This window comes from Orbicella franksi, chromosome 5 (genome assembly GCF_964199315.1).
Source record: "Orbicella franksi chromosome 5, jaOrbFran1.1, whole genome shotgun sequence".
Lineage (NCBI taxonomy): Eukaryota > Metazoa > Cnidaria > Anthozoa > Scleractinia > Merulinidae > Orbicella > Orbicella franksi.
Genome location: NC_138149.1, coordinates 33,910,833 through 33,934,000, shown reverse-complemented (window position 1 = coordinate 33,934,000; position 23,168 = coordinate 33,910,833). Strand labels below are relative to the sequence as shown.

Genomic DNA, 23,168 nt, shown 5'->3' with positions numbered 1-23,168 from the left:
TAAAAAAGTTGCTTTCCACTAATGCCGTGCCTTAGACATCTCCTTTGAGTAGGCGTTCAAATTGCCTCAGGGACTCTTCTTCCCACTCTGCTTCCTGATGTTATCTGACGTTTTTTTTTTTTTTTTCGGAGGCACACTTTAGAAACGTTGCAACTTACATTAGAAAGAGAATGGATGTTGGTTCTTTTGGAAAGAAATAGATAGAAACTGTTCTCATATTTTTGCAAACTACCTTGGTCCTAGCTAAAAGAATAATGACTGATGCAAGTTTAAAATCTTGAAAAAACCTAATTCCATTTTTGTTGTTTTGCTATCAAACACAAAGAGCTAGATCCATGTTCAAGCTATCCTTGCCGCAATGGAGGAACATGCATTAGCCTTGGATCTAATGTCTTTGAATGCAAGTGTGCTAAGGGCTACACTGGACCACGTTGCCAACAAGGTGAAAAACGTATTTTCTGTTTGTTTCGATAACGAACTGATTGACGCTGTGGCCAGTAGACTCCACTTTACTCTCACAGTACCTCTTGCAATCCACTGAGTTGTATAAATGTTACAGGCAAATTGTTGGAACTGCTGAAGAAATGCTGCTAACCACTTCATGCTTCTGAAATTTTAGTGAAGCTAAGTTGCTGATGAACTGATAAGCCATCTGTCTAATCCACCAATCTATGGATCCGAAAATGTTTACGTGATAGATTGTGCATGTCGACGCCATTTGCCTCAGATAAAGCTCTATTAAAAACACTTCGAAAAAAACTTAAGGTTGTTGCTGTTGTTGTTTTGTTCTTTTATACTTTTGTTGTTGTAGTTGCTTACCTTTGGCAGGCGCGCAAGCTGTGTAAATCTCGTTAGGATCGATTTAGAAGGTGGAACTTTGTTGTAAGTGAATCTTACGACTAGCGATCACAAATCTACGACACCAATTGCTTCGTGCAAATCAGTTGGTCAAAGCAAAATTATGTCACGCTGTCAAGCATCGCATGTATTTCCCATAAATTATTTAAAAGGTAAAAGAACGGATTTTGGAACAAGAAATCAAACCCACTTTTCTTTAAGTTGAATTCACTTTCTTCCGCAGATGTGAATGAGTGTGCTCACAACAACAGCGATTGTCAAGATATCTGTGTCAATACAATCGGAAGTTACTACTGCACATGCGCTGATCCAGAATTTAGCGTCGCATCAGACGGACTCCACTGTATTGGTAAGTAGCGCTAATATATTACAGGCTCAAAAGGGAAAATCTCATTATTCATTACAATACATTACTATTAGTGTGCGTTCTGAGAATTAAGTAGTTCATCAAGCGATTTGCTGGCATTTCTGCTCAAATATACTTTGTTATGAACTCAGTAAAATCGCTAGTAATTTGGTGTTAACGCAAGCGTTATCTTATGTTATCTTATGTTATCTTATGTTATCTTATTTGCCTTGCTGTCTTAGTTATCAGGCAGTAATTTTTTGGCTCTCTGTTTTGTACATTTTCAACAGCCGAGGGAGTGGATCTTGACTGTGGCCAGGATGAAATGACCATTACTCTGCCCAAGTCCCTCCTCAGGGGTTTTGATGTTGATCACCTGAGGCTAATCGATGAACAGTGCACGGCCACTGAAAATGAAACTCACTTCTTTCTCACAACAAGTACCACCGAGTGTGGTACATTACTCAAGCACAACAATGATCACGCTATTTACAGTAACATGGTGTCAGAAATTCCCATCCAGGAAAATCAAATTGTGACCCGTGTGCGCGAGGCTATGATCCCGTTCCATTGTTTCTACTCCAAATATGGCGTGGTGTCTTCAATTGGAATCAAGCCGATAAGCAAGAAGGTTATACTGTCATCTAGAGGTTTTGGAGAGTTCACCATAACACTGGATGTGTTCAACAATCCCAGGTAAGTCGAACCTAAACATGAACTAGTATAATTTCACCTTTCTCCCCTCCCCCCCCCCCCTCCCACCCCTCTCCCGGCCCTCTCACTTCCCACTATCTCATTCACTCCCGCGCACGACATAGTCAGCTGGGGTTTTCTCAGAAGTGCGTACTTGAAGTCGTTAGACTATTTTGTCCAGACATTTAGCATTACACTAGGTTAGCATGCCAGTGTGTATGCTTGGACCAGAAATAAAATTAACCTTAAATAATAACGCAATCATTGTATTAATTGCACGGTATGAAATTATCTTTGCTTGCTTTGTCAGCCAGAGAAATAATTTCTTTCTCTAATGCACATTATTAACATTCAAGTGTGATAAGCGATGAATCTTCTATTTCCGCAGTTTTATCTCGCCTTTCACCCAAGATGATTTCCCCGTTGAGTTTTACATCCGAGAGCGAATATACCTTGAGACATGCGTCGATACTGAGGACGACCGGTTGACAATTCTGGCCTTGGACTGCTATGCCACTCCTTCCCAAGACAGAGATTCACAACCCAGATATGACGTCATAAGCGACGGGTAAGTGTCACCTGGAGAAGTCAGTCCCAGTCTCCCATCTTAGCAGATTTTCTCCATTGACCCCGCTTTCCAGTGAGGAACAAAAATCATGAAATTTTGTGATGGTAGGATTATGCCTGCAGGTTTTCCAAACCATAAATCTTCCACACACTAGACCATTTTACAGTTGTCTGCTCAGTGACCTGGCCTCTGAATGGCAGCGAGGCTGGAGGTGACCTTGTTTTAATACAGACCTCTCTGCTTTTTTGTGTAAATCAAGTTGTTATAATGCTAACTAGATGGCATTTAAAGGAGAAAAGCAAAGGTTTGCATCAAAGCAAGGTCACCTCCGACCTCACACGCATTTATAGGCCAGGTAACTGAGCACACAACAGTAAAATAGTGGCCTGGTAACTCTTTGGTGAGCTATTTCTTCATCACACCGGCTGTAAGGGCTGCATCCTATGCTGCACATAATCCCCTTCAAATCATTTATTTTTTTTTATTGTATTAATATTAGTATTACTATAGTTTTTTAGCAGTGTCCCCAAGTTAGTATGGTGTATTATTTCCAGGCTACAAGGTTTTTGACACTTTAATAAAGTTCTCACTCACTCATGATCACATTACATCTTTCCTTTTATGAGGTTAATTTCCCAGAAAGATCAAGAGAATGCTCTTCTTGCAGCCTCGTAGAAAAGTATTTGATAGCTATGCCGCTAGTATTATGTTCGCCTGTCCAGGTTATATTTATGTGGGGAATTGTGCATGGAATGAGTTAGCTCTTGGTTCTCAAAGGCGTTCGTCAAGGATTACTAGCTTTGTTTCATCATTAAAATCATTCCAGTAAGGTCAATCAGAAATACTTCCATGTGGTACTGCATATTACGCAGTTTAAGGTTAGTTCTAAGCCTATAGGTAAAGCCATAATGTACAACCCTTCAAGTAAGAGCTATCGGCCAATAGGCAGTACCTTAACATGGCGTTGTTTGTTTTGCAAACATTTCCAATGCAACAAGAAATTAAGAAACTCAAGTAAGTGATTCCTGAGAATCAAATAGTGTAATATTCTACCCTGGGTATTGCTGTTCATGAATGGTAATAAGTTATGGGGAATCGCTCTGGCCTGGGACAAGCGGCGGCAAGACCAGTGAAGTGGGCAGCTAGGTGAAGCCCGACTTGTTAGTGGGTCGCGAACCTCTTAGCCTCTTCGCAGCCTCAAATAAAGTGAAGGAGTGGAAAACGTATAAATTCTTTTATGCTGTCATTTTAATAATTCCCAGGGTATCAAATACCAATTCAAATTGAGTTTGCGTAGTGGTTATACATCACGGTGAAATTTTCTTCCCACAGATGCTCAGTGGACGAAGATGACACACTTAGGTTCCATCCCAGCCCTAGCGACCAATGTCAGCGGTTTAGCCTGGAAGCCTTTCAATATGTCAACAAGCACCCTTATGTGTTTTTCCACTGCAAGGTCAAGATCTGCAACGCCTCCGATCCTAACTCTAGATGCGCGCAAGGCTGTGTGACGCGAAGGCGGCGAAGCGCAAAGCCGCTTCCTGAAAGTGCGGATAACACCTATGCTCTTGCCCAGGGTCCTTTCACACTGAACCGCGAGAAGAGGGAGGCGGAAGCGGATGAAGCCGATCAGAGCACGCGCGTGGCAAGCAATGGTAAGAGGCAAAGTAGAGGCGGCGTTTTTTAATGATGCACTCCGCCCAAGACATCGTTTTCAACGGAGTCTCCAAGACATTCAAATTAGCTTTCTTTTAGCCTTGTTAACCTCAAGATTATTTACGCAACCTATTCAACCAATCGAGTGAAAAACTAAAACCACGACTCTTTCTTTGTGTTCTCCCTCACTTTGCGTTGGCAACTTTTATTATTTTGCTGTCACTTTTCACTGGTTGTTAGGTTAGCTACTTCGATTGATTTGGTTCTGATTTTCATTTTGTAGGAATGAACTTTTCTGTCGTTGCTGCCCTGGCTGTGTTCATTGGCGCGTGTGTTGTGGGAATGGGTTACATGGCGTGGCAAAAGAAAAAGGAGATATCCGCACGCAAGTACATACCGCTTTACGAAGACCTGCAGAACTGAAGGCGTCATAAGCAATTTGCTTGCTTTGTGTGTTCATTGTAGTTTTTTTCTGTTTGATTTTTACCTCAAGCTACGAATTGGCATACTCAGTTCAGAGCTCTATGTAAAGACGTAGCGGCATAATAATTTTATGTTAGAGATTTCCTCGATGAAATTCATTCTGATTTAAGAAACTAAACAATAAGACAATCGCTTTTTACTAGACACTAAGTAAGCGTTTTTAAGCTGACTTTAAAAACGTTTTTAAATTAGAATGCCGTATATTTCACCAAGTTCTCTTAGAACGCGTAGGTCTGTTTTTCATGTAATTTAACTCCACTTTTTTTAATTAATTGGTTTGTTGTAATTCTCGCTAACCGTTTTCATCTCTTAGAAACAATAAAGTAAAACTACCTGAGGTATTCGCTAGTACTTTCACTCATTTGATAAATTTTAAATAGTACTCCTTCCCACGAGGAAAACCGGGTACGTGACTGGGAGAGATGCCAGCATTCTAGTGTTTTCGATTGTACTGTAGATAACTTATTTCCCAGCATCCGAGCTGTTAAAGCGGAAAACCACACTCCATAATACACACACCACATAATAGAGAGACCTCAACAGATCGTAATGGAAACACAACACATAACCATGAGACCTCGTCACGTATACAAAAACGCAGCTTAACAACAAAAACTCACCACATAATATTTCAGTGCATCGTGATAAAACTCCATAATATCAAGATAAACTGATTAGTGATCATATTAGAAAGTTATGGCTTTCCATGGCAAAGCCAGCTTGTAAAACTTTGCGCCAATATAAGGATCGTCCTCACCGAATACAAAATTCGATACATTTTGCACTACGACAGCAAAGTCATTTCCTTCCGTCCATCTACAACACAACATAGAGACTGAAACCCTCACCACAAAATGAGAAAACCAAACACTTACCTAATAGAAGATGAGGTTCCATATTCCTTAAGAAAATATTGCACACTTGAGGTCTTGGAAAACCGCTAGTCGTCGCACGAAGGGAAAGTGAGTGCGTTCAACAGTTTTTACGCACCTCAAAAGTGCGTTATGTTCTTAGAAAACAAGGAACACCATCTTCTATTTTGCTAAGAATATCGCACAAAAAAAAGAAAGTATTTATATCGTAGAAGGGGCAGTGTTTGCGCTGGCAACAAAACATCCGGGACATACGTGCTCTATAATCTCCCGCCGTGCATCTATTAAAAAGTAATGCTCGCTCACTGGCTCCAATATATTAAACAGGGACGCAGTAGCTATATTCTAAATAATAATGTTGCTGCAGTTCAAAATAAAACTTCATGACATTAAGATAAAACTTCAAAACCAAAAGAATAACGATCACATAAGAAGCTTGTGGTTTTGCATTTTAAGCGCAGTAAACTTTTAGCCAATATAAGTAGTTGCGTGGTTGAGAGATCGACCTCACCGGAAGTGGAGGAAGAAAAAAATTCGAAACATTTTGATTACGACAACAGGGCAACTTCCTTCCCACCCAGTTAAAAAGGTCTCTATGGTCTCTAGTATTTTATCTATTGCTGTGAATTCTGGCAGGCCAACAACATGAAGAAGCAAAGTCTACTATTTTATGCCATTTTTCTGCTTTTTACACCTGCTGCAAAATCATGGGAGGACACTGCAAACGAGAAACATGACTTCCTCGGTATTGAAGGTAAGAGCTTATTAAATATTAATCACAGTTTTCCAACGAGTTGCGCTGGCTTAACACATTAGCGTCAACTAAATAGTGAACGCGAAAGAGTCCAACTGAGATTTCATGTAGCTTTTAATAAAACATTGGAAAATGAGAGAAAACCTAAAGATCAATGATTCGTTGCGTCATGATGCAATCTGTTGAACTTATAAATATATATATACTTCTTGGACTATTTGGACTGTTGTTTAAGAAACAAAATTATCGAAGTCGAAAAATTCCACAGTGTCAGAAATCTTGACTGCTACAGACGCCACACTTAATAGAATCTTCAGAGCCAAAACTGTCAAATCGGCTTATGATCTGAACAATTAGAAATATCTCTAATAAGAGCCATTTTATCTTGATACATGAACCTAAACTCAAGTAAGGAATGGTGAATCGAACTGACCTCTTTAGTTTACGATAAATACACCAGCCACTTTAAAGCTTTGATTAGGTAAGGAATCGATATTCTTAAAACTTGCCTATTCGCTATGTTCTATTTTGGTGATTGTCCCTAAAGCTGGATTTGAGGTCTCGTTGACAATGATTTCAATTATGTTATCAGGATTAATTACAGTCTATTCAGACTTCAAGGCCCCAAGGGTTTAAAACGCATGAAATGTTTTCCATCCACACTAAGCCATAAGAATTTAAAAACACAACAATCACCGGTCATTTTGGATTTGGGTTTTAGGAAAACCGAGTCAGAAAAATCACATGATTATGGTGACGCCATCGTTTTCGAAAAGCTCCGTTTTCAAACTGTTTTCGGACGGCGCTTTTAAATTTCTCCGGTTTGAAGACTGTTTTCGAAAAGCTTCGTTTTCAAAATGTTTTCTGTCCACGCGAAAACGATAGGAGGTGGTTTTAAATTTCTCAAAGTGCCCCTCTTTACCTGGTGTGTGTGGAGAGCTGAGAGGGGAGGGTTGCCCTGCAATGTACCGCCACGCAGATTTAGCAAGTGTTTTGACAGATGCTTTAACGGGAAAAGTGTATAACAAAGGAAAGAAATTCCATGAGTTTCAAGTGAATACAGAGCAGTCCTTGATTTCATATATTTTTAGACTCAGCTTCGCCTAATAGCACTTACCTCGCTATTGATTATTGTGGATATTGCGAAAGACCTCATTCAATTATTTTTTCATATGTGTTAATGTAATGTTTCGATTTAGAGAATGCAATGTCCATCGTGATTTGTGAAAGCCGCGGAAACAGAAATGCCATCAGCTGCGAAGATGGAGAAATAATCAGCGTGATGCAAGCGTCCTATGGCAGAAATGATGTTGAGAAGTGCAGGTACCTCTCGCGTACTGGCGTGCCACGTAAGCATAAAATGGACACCAATTGCCATGCTGGAAATTCACTTTCTATTGTGCAAGGCGAATGCAACAACAAAGCCCGCTGTAGGCTACGTGCAAACAACCGAGTATTTGGTGATCCCTGTCCCGGAACATACAAATATCTGGAGGTCAAATACAGGTGCATTGAATGACAACAACTTTGATTTCATTTGTTGTTGCTAAAAACCAAGCCTGAAGAATGTTGTACGCTGATTTTACTCTGAAATCACGCTGTAATCTACGAACACGTCAATCTTTGTTAGCCTTGGTGTTATAAAATAATAGTTAAATGAGTAAATTTTTAGGTTTTTAACAAATCGTTTTGACTTTCTCTCTGAAACGTTTATCTCTGATAAGAGGAACAATTCGCACTGCAAAATACCACCCACCCATATATCATACATAGCTTCCTACTGCATATACCCGCTGACAGTTACCACGAACTCATGGGGCAACCTTAAAAAGGGGAAAAATCAAATTCGGACCAAAGTATCTCGCAAACTAAAAGAAACAGTGACAAAGAATCATCATCACAAATTTACTTTATATATGTTTGAAACACCAATACAAAACATCTTATTTTTCCCACAATTTCCTTTTTAAATGCGTATCAGTTATTGGTGATACGCAGTTCTTTGTACGCTCATTTCTTCCGATTCTTAACACTTCATGAACAATGCATCTTGAAATTTCTAATGGCCTTAATCTTTCCATTTTATCATTGGTATATCTCTCCACAAATTCCAGTGTCTTAATGCGCGTTCGTTGTTTGTGTCTTCTTTTGTTTGCTTCTCGTATATTATAACCAATGCTCAGTTTGCATCGTGTTATTTTAAGGTTTCTTTCAATTATTTTACTTTAACTCAGTAATTCTGCCTGACAGCAGTGCTGTTTTGATTTCATTATATTTCATATTTTGTTTCTCTACAATTCCCAATGTCTATCTTCTCTCTGTGGAATGGTCGGTTTGTCCGCTGGTTTACTTGAGTTGTTTTCTTGCATAAAGGCATAGTAATCCTCGGGCATCTCCGTTGAAGCATTGAGGCAATCTGAAGGAGAAAATCGATTGGTTTTTCGAAATTTTCTAGATACCTACATTAAATTTACGACAGTTATGGCTGATTTGGATAAATCTTAACACGGTTTATTTTAATTTGCCTCTTCGCTTTCCCCTTCTGTATTATCCACGTTCTAAAATCAATATAATCATCTCTAAGATCTACTTCCAGAAAAGCCAATCTCCAACATTCAATTACTCATTTATACATTCCCTAGTTCAGTCATTCATTCCTTTATTCATTCATTTACTAATTCATATTTTTTTCGACTCTTTTTTCTTCTTAATGCCGGATATGTCTTGGTGACACACCTAATTATTTAAAAATAAGCAAGTTCTTTAAAGCGCGTATTCTTGTCATATTCTTAGCCCCTGCATAAAATGCGTGAGGTCCGGCAACCATAAGATTGATTGGGACTTTTTATTGAAATTACATGAAAAACAATTTGTATTTTTCTTGTTATGTGGTGATGTGAATTGTACCTTGTTCATCTTCGTCCAGAATTCTCTCAACACACAGCCAGTCGAGTAGATTTTCTTTTTGATCACCGAAATACCAATGTGTGATGTCATCCTCGTGGATCTCCAGCATGTGAATACACTATGAAATGAACACTAAAATTAGCTTCACTGTTTTAAGTGAGGTTAGAAATCATCAGCCGCTCGAAAGACGTAGAGGTCGAAAGCTAACTATCCGCACTGAACTGGAAAACGAGCGTTGAAACCCACTCAAAGAAGTATGGCCTCTTGAAGGAGCGCAATCACGGTATTTTAAGTTATTTCGGCCACGTACAAAATTAGCTTTAAATTAAAGGTAACCAGAAAATAGTAGTTTACTAAGATAAAAAAAAAACAACAACAAAGAAATAATAATAAACCGAACTTGACAAATTTAGGCTGAATTTTTCAAAATGCGCAAGCAGTGACGTAGCTCCTTCGGTCCCAACTGTCTCATAGCTGTAGACGCTTATCCCGGTTTCAGTAAAATGACGCGGCTAGGAGTATTGTTACTTCCCCCTGAATGGGATGCTAGTGTGACGCAGGCTACCCCTCAGCATTCTGTCATTTTGACCAAGCAATTCGCCAGGCGGGACTCATTTACATGCCTGGGTGGAGAGAGACACGATGAGAGCAAATTGTCCTGCCAAAAACCACAACGTAATGACTCCGGCCAGGGCTCGAATCAGGGCCCCATTTCTCAAAAGTCCCGGAAACTTTTCGGGCCTTCAGATCCATTTTTAGTTAATCGGTATTTAAAAACAAAGAGTTGTATACGTCTGAAACTTTTTGTATAAAGGGAACTTCTGTTCACATTTAGAATACGTGAATGAAACGGACCCTGCAATAATAATAATAATAATAATAATAATAATAAGGTTTGAGATTTTGCTGTGGCTTTCCGGGTGCGGAAACTTTTCGGGACCTTCGAGAAACGGGCCCCAGGCGGCCGCTCGATCGCTCACTCGATCCGGAGTCCAGTGCACAAGCCATTAGGCCACTGCGCCCCGCATCAGCCAAAGAAAGACATCACATACTAAATTGACGATGAAGTAGAAAGTGGGCCGGTTATTGAAAAGGTGAGATACGGTTTGACCGGGACTGTGGCTTTATCATTGAATAAGCCCTCTATCTGGCTTCACACAGCATCCATTGCCTGAATTGTTCCCTATTAAGAATGTTCAGGAGCCATAATCGGGGACGGAGACCGTAAGCGCGCGCCATTTCTAGTATTGGGGTTGTCCCCATGATATATATGGGTTATTGACCAAGTGTGAGGTCAAGATGGCTGGATATTGGCCAAGTTCTTTTTTTGCGTGTTTATGGACCGAGACGGAGTCAAGGTCCATAAACACGCAAAAAAAGAACGAGGCCAATATCCAGCCATCTTGGCCGAACAAGCTTGGTCAATAAAGGATTTATTATATGGCTTTCGGGAAAATTTTTCTTGCGGGACATGGCGGGTAGTCCCGAGCGGGCAAGATAGCTCCATCTTGCCCGCTTGGGTAGCCAATCACAGCGCAGGATTTGATTCATCTTGCCCGCTCACGGAGCTAGCCATATAATAAGGGACAATAATTCTATTTTTAGAACAAATTGCGCCATCGCCGGAGGCACACGCGCGTACATACTGCGAGGATTTTTGCGGATGTCGCGCGGAAGAAATGGCGTCCGAAATTCCTGAAATTTTTCATGTTTTTGGCCCACAACTCAACGCGTTTACGTCTGTTGGAATTTTGCTTAAGTATTTTCGTCGTAAGCTGCTCCAGTTTGAGTGAAGTAAGACAGTGTCGAATTTAGGTATGTTCCGCTTTAAGCTTAGATATATATCGCTGACCAAGTTGTGTTCTGACGGATGCTTCTTTTACATGAGCTGTACATTACTCCACTTTAAATCTCACATACGTTGAAGATTAACAGCTTTTCCATTACACAGCAAAAAACAGCTGGATATGTTGAGATATAGCAGAGCTTCAGGACTTCATAGTTTCCTAGCTCCACTTGCCACACGCTTGCGAGGAATTTGCCAGTCTATCACGACCGATAGGTAAAACAAAATAAGTGCTAGTTTGAGTTTCGCCTGAATTGTGAGCAACGCTTGACGTTTCATCAAGGCCCAAAAACTTTACGTCCGTAGAGACTGCTCAGTTTTATTCGTGTAAAAATCCAGTAAATTTTCTGTTGTCGATGAATGAGAGCGCCCGCCGATGCATGTTTTGTTTTTGTACAGTCAGTAAACATGACAAATTGTACTTCCGCCGCACTTTCGTGTGAAAACGTACATCGAACTCAAACAATGACTGTATAGTTTTAAATATGTTTAAGATTGATAAATGTTTGAGAACATATTAAAAGCTAAGCTGAAAATATGCGAATAAAGCAAAAAAAATCAGCAAAGTTAAGATGACGCTTTCTTTAATCAACTTCGAATAACGATTTCGACTTTGTTGATCGAGTTTAAAATATCAAAACTCCTTGTCTATTTTCATTTTCGCAATGTAACACTTCACTATGCTTATGCTGAAGAAACACACATGATGTTAGTAGCCTTTTTTGCGTTCGTGAAATTTGTTACAGCATCTCAGCACAAAAGATAACGAAAGAAATCTTTGTCAAGATTTGCTGACAATTGAAAAACCGACTCGGACTTGAAAGTGCACGAGCTGCAGTATGCAAATGAGCTAATTGTACGCGTCAGACTTTCCTTTCAAAAACTTTTGCAAACTCACCAAAGAAGCAGAAACAATAAGAAACCATCAAAACAGGTTTTGGTTATGATTAACCATTGTCCGAGAAACTCACAAATTAACTCGATACCAGAGTAGAGAGTTTTCTTGCTATATTCTTAAGTCAGAACAAACGCAAAAACATACGCGTAAGCTTACAACTAGCGCGAGCAGATCTTATTATTCATTCCCAGCGCGAGATTGAAGTCTTGTTTTCGACCCTGAAAAACCCACCTTTTCCGTTGGCTCAGAGCATAAAACTACATATAAGCGCCCTGGTTCTTAGTCCCTGCCTTATTCCCTGCCATCGCTGTGAAAAATACGCAAGAGAATCTCTCAACTCTCACCATTTGATCATGCAACGTGACAACATCCACGCGAGAACCCCGGACATGTGCGTGGATCCGCGCGGGTATATGACGTCAGGATGGCGCAATTTGTTCTAAAAATAGAAAAATTGTCCCATATCATAGGTACGCGCGGATCCCAAGACTTACGGTCTCCGTCCCCGATTATGGCTCCTGGAATGTTGCAAAAGTGCTTCAACGTACCCTGGTTAGGCCTAGTCGATAAGGCACCGGCTACTTACAAAGCATATACTTTTACATAAATCTAAGTTCTTAGTTACCTTGAATTTTAGTCGGCCCATTTCGTAAGTGTAGTCTTCCACGACCTCGTCTGGCAGCTCATAGTTAAGTTTTACTTTGGATTTCGCTGCCATATCGTCCAATACTTCACGAAGTTGACTCTTAGCTGAAAGGTAAAGGGAAGGTTTTAAGTTTCCTCTCTTGAAAAGTATTCTTCAGTTTACAGGTTCTTCAATTTTAATTTTACCCACTTTTAGCCATCTTTGTTTCTTTTTGTTTTGTTGTCAACTCTTTAGTGCTTTCTCCCTAATGATAGAGCAATCACTTTTTATATAATAAGTCAAATCATTCTCGCATTTTGATTGGTGAATGGAGTATTGATTACTTCATAAGCATTTTTTTGTACGCGCTTTTATACCACTTTTTTGTTCTCACCACATTTTCACGTCATCTATGATCTTTTACTGAACAGACGCACAGAAACATGGAATCTATTTGTTAAATACCATATACCGGCAAAGTCTAATATTTCCTCCCCAGTTGTCTACAGTGGATAAGTGTTGACAAGCCAAATACGCAATTAGATGATGGAAAGTGAATAACGCTGTCCACCATTTAAACAACGAAGTAATGTCCTTCGCACAAGACTGTGAATTTAGCATTTAAATCTACGAACCTCCTTTGATGTAGGGGAATTCGGGTCCAGGCCTTGCGCGGTAAAGTTTCATTCTCTCGCACAAGTTGTCAAGGACATCCATAAGACGTAGTTCCCTTGAAAATAAAACATGAAATCGAGAATTAAGAATGAATATAGAAATACCGAAAAAAGTCTGCGCTTTTAATTTTTCAAGCTTCAATTTGCTTCCTACGATCATGAAGGGAGACAATAAAAAACGTCTTAGGTGCGAACTTCCACCAGGAAGAACACGAAGCCAAGACTCTACGGTGCATAAGTACTTTTTCTGACCAGTTATCTAGCTAAGTAAGTGAAAAGTGAAACATAAGACATTTTGACTTATTCATCCATCCACAATCTGAAAGGCCCAAAAGCAGCTTTAGAGCATGTTGGAATCGTAAACTACATCATTTACTTAGTGAAAGAAACTACATCATTTACTTAGTGAAAGATCTACTTACGATTTTTCATAATGAATGCTCTTGTCAGGATTCTCCAGATCTTCAAGAGCATATCCTCGAGGTACATCTTCTCGACGATCCGTTTTCTTCATTTGCTCTAAAAACTCTGTCACCATAAGGCGGCATACTAAAAAAACAAGAGTGTAATAAAGTTGAACCTCCACTAACAGCCACCTCTCTACAACGGCCACTTTCGTCTGTCCCCAACGTGGCCGTCGTGGAGAGGTTCGATTGTAGTATTCTTAAATTTCGGTGCACTCTGACTGTGAACTGAATCAGGGATCAAAACTTGCAACATATACTTGAGTTTTCCCTTGACCTACCGTACCTCAGTTAATTAACCTGGATTCTAGTATTCTTTACACAGCAATCTTCGGACGGCTGTACGCAGGCTAGTTAGAAGACTCCGTGAAATTTTGACGTTTATGTAAAATTATTTGGTTGATGTTTAAAGCGACTGTTAATTTTTTTTTTTTTTTTAGCTACTTGACTCAGAACTATTTTAAACGCCAAGTATCCAGTTCCCTGAAGTCGCTTATTTTAAAAGTCGCCTTTTAAAAACAGCGTTAACAACTGAAAATATATTTTCAGTTACAGCTCAAGAAAACTGTCACGGAACATCGAATAGGGTTTCAAATAAGCTCAGTGGAACCCGTAAGTTTTTGTAGAAACCAGGAGAGAGTAGAAACTCATCGGAACCTTAAGACAGGTGATTGCTATTCTGAGCGCTAAATATCAATGTGGCGCAAATATAGCTCTTGCCTGGAATGGAAATGGTTAAATTAGAGCAAGAGAAAATGAGTTCAGATTATGGTCTCTTGATTAAAGACAATGCAAACGTTCTTCCACTATCAAACGTCATTTTTGTATAATTTTTCTTCAGCAATAGCAAAAACTCACCCGACCAATTAACTTCACCACGACAATCGATAACAGAGCTATTCTTTAGTATGAAAATGCACAGATCAATTTATCCATGCGATTTTCTCCACGCAATAAAATTTTTTTCAGATTTTACAAAAGTGTTAGCAAGACCAAAAAATAGTACAGGAACCGGCGAGTGATCAGCTCGTATCACAAATCACAAATCAGCTGTTCCGTTCACACTTTTACAGCTTAAGGATAAATCATGAATTATTACTTATGGTTACTTACCTTGGCATTTTGTAGGTCTTAAGCCGGCGGCCTGGTGAAACTTGGTAATGTACGGATTGATCTTTTTATCTTTATTAGGATCAGGTCCAACTTTGATCCTCTCTTCGCGGCAAAATACGATTGGTGTAATTACTAACAAATGTAAACTGGAAAAAACTAATAATATTCTTCCTAACTGCATGGTATAACGTAAAAATATGAATTTTTCCAGGCAGTTCCTATACTATTTTGTCGCTTTAGATCGCGTAAATTCTTATAAAAATATAATGATTATATTCGTTCTATACTTACAACCTTGTTTCTCAGTTGCAATGGTGATTATCTGTGACTCGGCAATTGGTTGCTCGAGGCGAGGTTCAGACCAAAACAGCAGCTAAACAAACACAACATTGCTTCTTTGTAATATTCATTTATTAATAAGATTTTTAGTCATTTTAGTAATAGGAGAGTAAATTAACAATTCTAAATAGGACGTGTTGAGTTCAACACGATTTCGGTAACATTTTAATGATGAAAACACCTGTTACACCAAATTTAGCTATAAAATAACATGAAAATGGTAATAACTTGAATTGTATACCGTGAAACAAAGAAAGTGTAGTGGAGCATAAAGATAAAAAATATCTGATTTTAGTTTTAATATATTCCGAAAAAAAAAACAGAGGACATAGCTTAAAGGGAAATTCAAACTCTCTCCCTCTATTTCAAGTTAATTATGTTCATTTATTTTATCTACAATACATTAAAAGAAATGAATAAATGAGCCATTTGATCTACTCGATGCCATTTATGAACAGAATTCGTTTCTTTTCTTGTGAGAGAGTCAGCTCTTTTTGTTGATTCAGCTGACTCAAGCAGCTGAGAGGAAAACACATGTAACTGTAGGGAAAAATGGTTCAGTTTACGTCGACGTTTTAGCGAACGCGAAAAAGTAACAGTCTTTAAACGTGGCTTATTTTTCTCCTGTGTATGAACAAATGTATACGAAGTTGTCTAAACACTGAGCAACAAGGAAATCTTCGCTTTCAAACGTCTTTTAACAGAGATCTGATCACTTGACAAGCAAACAGAGACAACTTTCGCATTGTGGCAGACTTATAATCTCCCCACGTGTACATTGTAGATTAGCGTACCGTGGAATACATTAGCAATTATTACGGTTGACAAACGCTATTCAATAGCGCTGTGCCACGGCAAATAACGAGCGGCCGATTCAGTTTCTATCTTTATCATACAAGGTTGGCCTAGGTCGTGAATCACTGTTTAGTAACAACGGCTAGCGATATTAGTGCTTACAAGGCCGGAAAATTTTCTTCCCGTCATAAGTAAATCATCACTGTTGGAGAAGCGAATTTAATTGCAGATTATTTGAAGTACAATGCGCATATTGTCAAGATATGGTGTCGTTTTAGCTCTGTTATTATTTTGGAACATTATATGTGCGGAAGAGATCGACGACGAATTTGAAACAATGGATGGGATAAGAGTGAGAAAAGACTCAATCAACATTGACATGAACGATGTGGGCAAAAAAGGTAAAACAGAGGGAAAGCGGGAAACGGACGAGGATGGAAATGAGGTTATTGAAGACGATCAAGTTGATGATGATAATGATGATGACGATGATGACGATGATGATGATGATGATGATGACAGTGGAGATGACAGTGAAGAGGACGACTTAGAATCCACAAAGCATCTTCCAACAAAATGTCATGGTAAGCTGGTAAAAACGGATAAGGGCAGCTGATTATTCATTGCAATATAAGGTGACTGTTTATTACTTGAGTATTTTTCAAAACGAAATTTTGTTTTTTTTGGAAACTCAGCTTATCTTTAGAGTAAATTCAAGTGCTGAGGATATGATTGATCGTCACAGTTATACACACAACTTAAGCAGTCGTGAAATTAAGCATCAAAAATGTTCAGGCCTGAACGGGATTCGAACCCATGACCTCTGGGATACCGGTGAAGTGCTCTACCAACTGCGCTGTCAAGCCAACTGGGAGCTGGTCCCATTGTGAGTTCGCAATATACCCGTAGATGGTGAAGAATACAAGTGAATATATGAAAGATCATATATTTGAACTGCGGAGAAAGATATGAAGATATGATTGTTCATCGCAGTTATATACACTACTTAAATTGTGTGTATAACGGGATGATCAATTATATCTTCATATGAGTTCTCCGCAGTTCAAATATATGATCTTTCATATACTCACTTGTAAAATCAAGTGCTGTTAGTTCGTGGTTGACTTTAAGTTTTGCTCCCAAACAACTTGAATAATAATAATACTAAATACTTTTCTAGTTTGCAGGCTCCTGGCCGTAGAAGTTGAGAATAAACTGGCAAATATTGCGAGAATAAGGAAACCACGCGAAAACAATAGTCCGATTTATTACAAAGAGTAAGTAATTTTCGTCGATTTTTCCTTAGAACTGAAAATTTTTTTTGTACCATATACCTTGGCAAAATATGATTCAGTATAATTTAAATGGTTTTCAATTCAAGTTTTATTTTTTCACTTCAACTCCTGAGTGCTTCATCTTTTCTAACCGTTTATTTGTCAGGGAGATAGTTATGCTGAGGGTAACTGAAGACCTATGTGACGCCATGACAAAATATAACATCAGACCAAAACTTCCCTTCAGATATAAACGAGGAGGTACGTATAGCTACCTGGAGAAGCGCCATAGTGCGTTAAACCAGGGTCTATTATGGAGGGTCATACTTTCCGCAAACTGCCATATTTTGCTCATTCGAAACCGCAGACCGCTTTCGTTTTCTCCTAAAACCCGAACCCCATCCTAATATTGGGACGATTATCATCATAACCGATCTTTTAGCAGTGCGTAGCAAATTTTTTTATTCCATCTGTCAGCTCAATAATCGTGTTTCTCCTCAGAAAGACCAATTTTTTTCTAAGCAAGTTGTTTCTAACTTCATTCAGTGACGTCACTAACCAGCGAACAAAGCGTTTTGTAGTCTAATGAGCTCTTCACAAACACAAAGATAGCTAAAGATGTTTGAATGACTGCCACAAAAACACGCTAAAACCCAAAACCAAGAACAAAATTTATGATGGCCTGCGACTGCGCGTTAATTTCTTGACCGTAAACCGCCAGAAAAATGCGAATAGTCCGAAAACCGGCACTCAAACTTGGCTTAAGCCGCCAAACCGCGTATAATATGCCCTCTTAAACTAAAGTCTCAAAGACAAACTTGTTGAAAATGTTTCCGTTTTTTTTCGTAGTGAAAAGTCTTTACCGTAAACAGATTGATGAACTCACAAAAGATTCTCGCATTCAGAAATGGGTGTTTGCGACACCGGAAGTGGAGATTGATGATCCAACTGGTGAAATAAGAAGACTCAAAAAACAGGTAAACAAGACCTCTCTATCAGTCAACTCTAGTCCGGTTGAGGACGGAGAAGAGCGAAAAACTGTTATCCTACTACCAGACTCAACAAAAAATAAATTTGACGAAGATATCAGTTTTCTAAAGAAACTGCTGAGCTACATTGGCAGGCAAGTAAAAGTTGCTATTTTATCAACTTGAAGTTGATAAAGGTATAATAACCGCCTTAGTGAGCAGGCCGGAAGCCGATATTTTGAGCGTCAGCCGTTACCGTCAGGGCAAAAGAGTTGCCGTGGTTACCACAGTTCTCTCGTCTCTTCTCTTCTCACCGTCCAAATGTTAATCCTCCGTAGGAAAAAAGATGGCGACTGGTACATTTACCCGTAGTTCTCAGCGCACGAAAACCGTAACAACGTTCATAAAAACGTACAGAAACGTTATAAAATCTTCAACCTTAGGCTACGTAATGAACTTAGTGCAGGAACAAATATTGTAAATATTTGGCTTTCTTTGTGCCTTGAAGGCTCTGTTAGGTTCGCAAGGCATTGTGGTAAAATGTACAGCTACCATCTTTTTCCTACGGTGGATTCCCAAGCAATTTTAATGCTGCGCAAATGTGTATTTAAAGTTCTCATGGAAAAAATAATTAAGTTGTTGACAGAATGACATCATCAGCAACCTGCTTTTTCGTAATTTTAGTGTCACGATATGCTGGTGGAGACACAGAAACTTCTCATTCATTGGTTCATGAAAGCGCAGTCACGCGATCTAACCAAGTGGCTTTGTGCTAAGAGAGTACTGCTTGAGGACAATCAAGGTATCTGCCTTATTTTTGCTTTTCTCTATCTGTTATGAAGTTTCTTTTCAGTCAGTCACTTATCAGTTCCCCTCGTTTTATCTGTAATAGTTTATACACGGTAGTAAAAAAAAAAAAGTGTTATTTGCTTTTAGGGGCTCCAAGATCTATATGACACAGAACGGTTTCTTTTACAAGTCACAGTTGCAGGTCACTGGCAACCATGCAAGGGAGGTCTAAATGGGGATGCTAGAATCCGTTACATTTCTGGCAATTTCTCAGCTATCGGAAAACAGTTTAAGGTTCAGCCCATTTCCACCAGCTATGCGTAGCGTTTGCCAAACTCAGAACTGGACAATCAGCTAAAAGCTTCCATTGGTGGTCTCTCCGTAGACATTTCTGACCAATTCTCAACTATCAATTAAACACCATCTAGACCCTCGGTAAACGAACCATGCTTAACCTTTACAAACTCTTAAAGGACTAGCTATATAGGACCACCCCGTTCTATTTACATTGTAAGCAGTTCCCTTCTTTAAAAACAATACCGCCTTGTTTGTTCACAGACTGCCTTAAAATTGAGATGCCAAGAAGCAACAGAGTCCCGTCATTGAGACAAAAGAAACCAAAGGCAGAAAACAACAAGACGAACATTGCCTCTCACGAGGAACTTTGATTTAGATAGTGTTAGTTAGAACACTTTCGCAAATATGAACAAGTACTGATTTCTGAATTACCAGTTTCGTTTTCGTTATTTTTAAAGCTTTTTAAGAAGGGAAGGAGGTAGTTGTACAGAAACTACTTTTTCAACTACTTCATCAGCTAGTAGCGAGGGAGCGAGACGCAAATCCATGCGGTCACCTGAAGTATAAATTATGCTCTTAGCAGATTTCTACCATCACCCGATTCAAAATGGCCGTAACACTGAGTACTAAAACTTTAAACTGATATCAAAGAGCAATAAAAATCAAGGGGAGTTTTATTTCAGAAAAAGAGGAATATATAACAAATAAAAGAGAAATATTTATAAACAAAAAGTACAAAAACTGAAACCAAAATATAACAAATGCTTTCCGAAAATGGCTTCGAAAATTACTTATTATAAAAGAAAGCTAAAGGTCCTCCACGTCTTCTAAATTCGTTAACAAGTGATACAGGCGTCCTTGTTCCAGAAGTTCATCAAGAGTTCCCTGTTCAATAACACGTCCGCGATACATGAGAACTATCTGGTCAGCTGCTTCAACTGTTTGTCGCCGTCGAGTGAGTATAAGACAAGTTCTGTTCCGAGAAAGGATGTGTATGGCGTCATTTACAGCCTGCGGACAAAAAAACAGTTAATTTCATAAAATAGTGTACGTCCATATTTTTAATGTTGAGTTACCCCGTCAATATTAGCCGGCAACATCTAGAGTCTGTCATACAACAGAACTTGCTATCGTATTAAATTGTGTAAAAGTAGCGTAATCAATCAATGGCGGCACGAATCTTAAGGTCAACATTTAATAATAATAATAATAATAATAATAATAATAATAATAATAGTTCATTTATATGAATCACTGCATAGCATGGATCACTACATCTATGAATTTCCGTCTGACTGATTGTCGGACCAACTGACTCACTGACTCACTGACCGACATGATTGACTGACCATCCGGCTGACCGACTGACTGACAGACTCACCTGATCTTCCTGTTCCAACTCGTCAATCACAACGATTGCTGGTCCACGGATAATAGCCCGTGCTGTAGCGATCCTGAGTTTCTGACTGTCGGTCAACTGGATTTGATCTTCATTGGGGACTGTGTCATAGCCCTGAAACAAACATTCAAAAGCATAAATATCCCTGGAATAATATTCCTGAATGCTTCAGCAAACTGCCTAAGATTGTAGCAGAGCCTTTATGACCGCAGCAAAGGTCCAGTTTCTCACCTTTGTTAGATCCGTTATAAATTCATGTGCATAAGCTGAGTACGCGGCGTCTTCAATCTCGCGCCTCGTTATTTCTCTGCTGTTGTCACCATAAGCGATGTTCTCGGCAATACTACAATGTGGAAGAAACGAGCGATGGGACACCACTGCATGCCGGGATCGCAACCAAGAAAGTTCCAAACTGCGTATGTCCACACCATCCAAGAACTGAAATGTGATGCAAAGTTATATGCGTTCAAATTTTAGCGTTTCATAAACAGGTTTTATTTTTTCAAAACCTGAAGCAAAATGAAATTACATTACTTACCAATGCACCCTTGAAAGGATCAAAGAAACGTTCCAACAAAAGTTCAAATGGATTGATTTTTTCGTTGTCCAGCGGTACAATGGCTAATGTTTGTCCACTGCTGACCTTCACGTTTAACTGGCTCAACAATGGAGCGCCATTGTGTAGAGGGTCTGGCAGTTCCACATGTTTAAATTCCAAGCTTCCTTCGACTTCGTCCTTTGAGAAATAAATTACAACATGGTGACTTCAAATATTTAGAGACGTATTCATATTAGGAATTTTCTTATTGCCCGGCTGCAGGAAAATCGACCGAGAGAGATACATGGCAATGTTATCCAACAAAACTAACTACTTTTGCAGGAATCTGGGTCACTAAGTTGTTATTTGTTTCCACGTCCATTTTACGTTTACCACTGTGTGCAATGAGGGCTTCAAAACAAGTTCGAGATGACCCTGAGCTCCGTTTAATCGTGTACGTTGCCATAAAATAATTCTAAATGTAATTAATTTTTCTTTTACTGCTGGTGGAACAGAGCCAGGAGGAGATTGTCGCTCACCATCTTATCACCTATGTGATCTTCCACGTTTGCTGCCTCGTACTCGAACAATCTGTTCAGCGATTCTTCGGTGTCTTCATGCGCGTGCGGCGGTGCTCGCGAGTTGGCCGTAGCATAAGAACCGAACAACACTGTCATTAACACACTGAAACAAGAAAATAAATTATGCTGTAAGCCTACTAAATTATTTCTTTGTAAATCGGAGAACCTTGCGTTACGGTTATTTCTTTTTTGACCCGAAGACGGCTTAGTCAATTTTCTGAAAACCTCGGTTAACACGACTACGTCCAAAATACCCCATAATATACAACTAACGATCACCAGTTGGGACAGCGGACATCGTGTGTCAGTTGTGTTTTGAATCGATTGGGATCAATCATAATGACATCATTTTAAAGAAAGATTAGGTTACTGTAATAATTCAAATATATTCCGTTAATACGACCGACTGGGTATGGGCCGGCTTCAATGTTGCTGAATGCTAGATACCCTGGTCCACTTTGCGTCCGTCTGCAACAAAGCTTCTCTTTTCACAATTGGTTTCCTGACTAGGACCATTAATTATAGGAAGTACGACTGTATTTCAATTTCAAAGAAGGATTCTTTTTCCTGCAATGGATGCATAATGGCAAACTACAGTGGAAACGAAATCTGCTGCCTACCCCAAGACTTCAATAGCTGCCATATCTCCTATGCTGATAAGGTAGCAACCGAACCTCAGTGCGCCTGCGTAAATGAAAAACACCATAGCTTGTCCAACAGCGAAGGCAAAACCACTGGCGATGACTTTCTTCAACGCATGCCTGTAAAAAAGAGCATAACAAATGTATAATACATTAAGTATAAGATCTGCTAAAAACGTGGTTGCTTTCCCAGATTTAACGTAGAAATTAATTATAAAACAAATATAAATTCTTACTTGTATTTTTCGAAGATAGCATCCTTATACTTCTTGACGAACTTGTTTTCCATTCCAAGGGCTGAAATTGTTTCCATTTTCTTGAAGCTTGTTTTGAGAAGCTATAATTAATGTAGTAAAGGTCATTAACAGAACTGCTGTTTCTAAAAAGAGCCAAAATATGATTGCTTTTAAGCTGGCCGATCTATTAATAGCCGAATAATTTTTTTCTTGGACATCACCTCTTATCTTAACCTTTTTGCCTCTCAAAAATTTAATGTGTAATTAGAACAGGGTAAGTGTCTTAGCATGAACAGAAAAGAATTGTATTAATATTAAATTACAATTTCAAAACGGCAGAACCGATTTGTTGTAATGACGATTCTCTCTACTAATTCGAAAAAGCGTCGTGTGACGCGTTAGCGATGGCTACACTGTTACATGTTACATGTATTAAACACTCACTTCTTCAACTCCTTCTGATTCAACAGTAGCATCGGCTTCATTCTGCTGAATACGATTAGCCAGCCCAATGACTGGAAGTCCAGCTAACACGACAAGTGTCATCTTCCACC

At 39.1% G+C, this 23,168-nt stretch overlaps 5 protein-coding genes across 9 annotated transcripts in view; 3 read left to right on the top strand and 2 right to left on the bottom strand.

Moving 5' to 3' along the window:
* LOC145488428 (uncharacterized) overlaps positions 1 to 4,950 on the top strand; it is a 14,237-nt gene extending 9,287 nt beyond the window's left edge. For 3 of the 5 annotated variants that reach the window (XM_081467299.1, XM_081467298.1, XM_081467296.1), the window contains 6 exons: positions 326 to 442; positions 1,082 to 1,207; positions 1,495 to 1,900; positions 2,286 to 2,465; positions 3,798 to 4,120; positions 4,405 to 4,950. In XM_081467299.1, coding sequence (XP_081323425.1) covers positions 326 to 442; positions 1,082 to 1,207; positions 1,495 to 1,900; positions 2,286 to 2,465; positions 3,798 to 4,120; positions 4,405 to 4,544 — 1,292 coding nt within the window. In that variant the 3' untranslated portion in view covers positions 4,545 to 4,950. The remainder of the gene's footprint in view (positions 1 to 325; positions 443 to 1,081; positions 1,208 to 1,494; positions 1,901 to 2,285; positions 2,466 to 3,797; positions 4,121 to 4,404) is intronic. The other 2 variants (XM_081467297.1, XM_081467300.1) reach the window with 1 other exon arrangement.
* A 393-nt stretch (positions 4,951 to 5,343) lies between these two features.
* LOC145488454 (L-rhamnose-binding lectin ELEL-1-like) lies at positions 5,344 to 7,749 on the top strand. The gene is made up of 2 exons (XM_081467329.1): positions 5,344 to 6,230; positions 7,430 to 7,749. Exons 1-2 carry the CDS (start codon positions 6,122 to 6,124, stop codon positions 7,747 to 7,749), a joined length of 429 nt encoding a protein of 142 aa, XP_081323455.1. The 5' UTR covers positions 5,344 to 6,121.
* A 767-nt stretch (positions 7,750 to 8,516) lies between these two features.
* Positions 8,517 to 14,938, bottom strand: LOC145487969 (protein canopy 4-like). The gene is made up of 6 exons (XM_081466733.1): positions 14,758 to 14,938; positions 13,603 to 13,729; positions 13,142 to 13,236; positions 12,507 to 12,631; positions 9,138 to 9,255; positions 8,517 to 8,646 (listed from the first exon to the last, which is right to left on the bottom strand). The coding sequence occupies exons 1-6, from the start codon at positions 14,936 to 14,938 to the stop codon at positions 8,522 to 8,524; spliced, it is 771 nt and encodes a 256-aa protein (XP_081322859.1). The 3' UTR covers positions 8,517 to 8,521.
* A 1,197-nt stretch (positions 14,939 to 16,135) lies between these two features.
* On the top strand, positions 16,136 to 19,590 carry LOC145488449 (protein canopy 4-like). Its single transcript, XM_081467323.1, has 6 exons — positions 16,136 to 16,475; positions 17,072 to 17,168; positions 17,332 to 17,426; positions 18,015 to 18,142; positions 18,818 to 18,935; positions 19,481 to 19,590. The coding sequence occupies exons 1-6, from the start codon at positions 16,136 to 16,138 to the stop codon at positions 19,588 to 19,590; spliced, it is 888 nt and encodes a 295-aa protein (XP_081323449.1).
* On the bottom strand, positions 19,587 to 23,160 carry LOC145487968 (ATP-dependent translocase ABCB1-like). Its single transcript, XM_081466732.1, has 7 exons — positions 23,055 to 23,160; positions 22,358 to 22,562; positions 21,696 to 21,840; positions 21,157 to 21,354; positions 20,850 to 21,056; positions 20,601 to 20,732; positions 19,587 to 20,230 (listed from the first exon to the last, which is right to left on the bottom strand). Exons 1-7 carry the CDS (start codon positions 23,158 to 23,160, stop codon positions 20,027 to 20,029), a joined length of 1,197 nt encoding a protein of 398 aa, XP_081322858.1. The 3' UTR covers positions 19,587 to 20,026.
* Positions 23,161 to 23,168: the final 8 nt, after the last annotated feature.

What these genes read in the sequence shown, in the direction of transcription:
- LOC145488454 (XM_081467329.1), top strand. Translation starts at nt 6,122, where the DNA reads ATGAAGAAGCAAAGTCTACTATTTTATGCCATTTTTCTGCTTTTTACA. An exon ending in TGACTTCCTCGGTATTGAAG is followed by an intron (nt 6,231 to 7,429) that starts GTAAGAGCTTAT and finishes GTTTCGATTTAG; the next exon opens with AGAATGCAATGTCCATCGTG.
- LOC145487969 (XM_081466733.1), bottom strand. Translation starts at nt 14,938, where the DNA reads ATGCAGTTAGGAAGAATATTATTAGTTTTTTCCAGTTTACATTTGTTA. An exon ending in AGCATTCATTATGAAAAATC is followed by an intron (nt 13,237 to 13,602) that starts GTAAGTAGATCT and finishes TTTATTTTCAAG; the next exon opens with GGAACTACGTCTTATGGATG. An exon ending in TCTGGACGAAGATGAACAAG is followed by an intron (nt 8,647 to 9,137) that starts GTACAATTCACA and finishes TTTCTCCTTCAG; the next exon opens with ATTGCCTCAATGCTTCAACG.
- LOC145488449 (XM_081467323.1), top strand. Translation starts at nt 16,136, where the DNA reads ATGCGCATATTGTCAAGATATGGTGTCGTTTTAGCTCTGTTATTATTT. An exon ending in TCTTCCAACAAAATGTCATG is followed by an intron (nt 16,476 to 17,071) that starts GTAAGCTGGTAA and finishes ATACTTTTCTAG; the next exon opens with TTTGCAGGCTCCTGGCCGTA. An exon ending in TAAGAAGACTCAAAAAACAG is followed by an intron (nt 18,143 to 18,817) that starts GTAAACAAGACC and finishes TCGTAATTTTAG; the next exon opens with TGTCACGATATGCTGGTGGA.
- LOC145487968 (XM_081466732.1), bottom strand. Translation starts at nt 23,160, where the DNA reads ATGACACTTGTCGTGTTAGCTGGACTTCCAGTCATTGGGCTGGCTAAT. An exon ending in ATCACATAGGTGATAAGATG is followed by an intron (nt 21,355 to 21,695) that starts GTGAGCGACAAT and finishes TATTTCTCAAAG; the next exon opens with GACGAAGTCGAAGGAAGCTT. An exon ending in TTATAACGGATCTAACAAAG is followed by an intron (nt 20,733 to 20,849) that starts GTGAGAAACTGG and finishes TGTTTGTTTCAG; the next exon opens with GGCTATGACACAGTCCCCAA.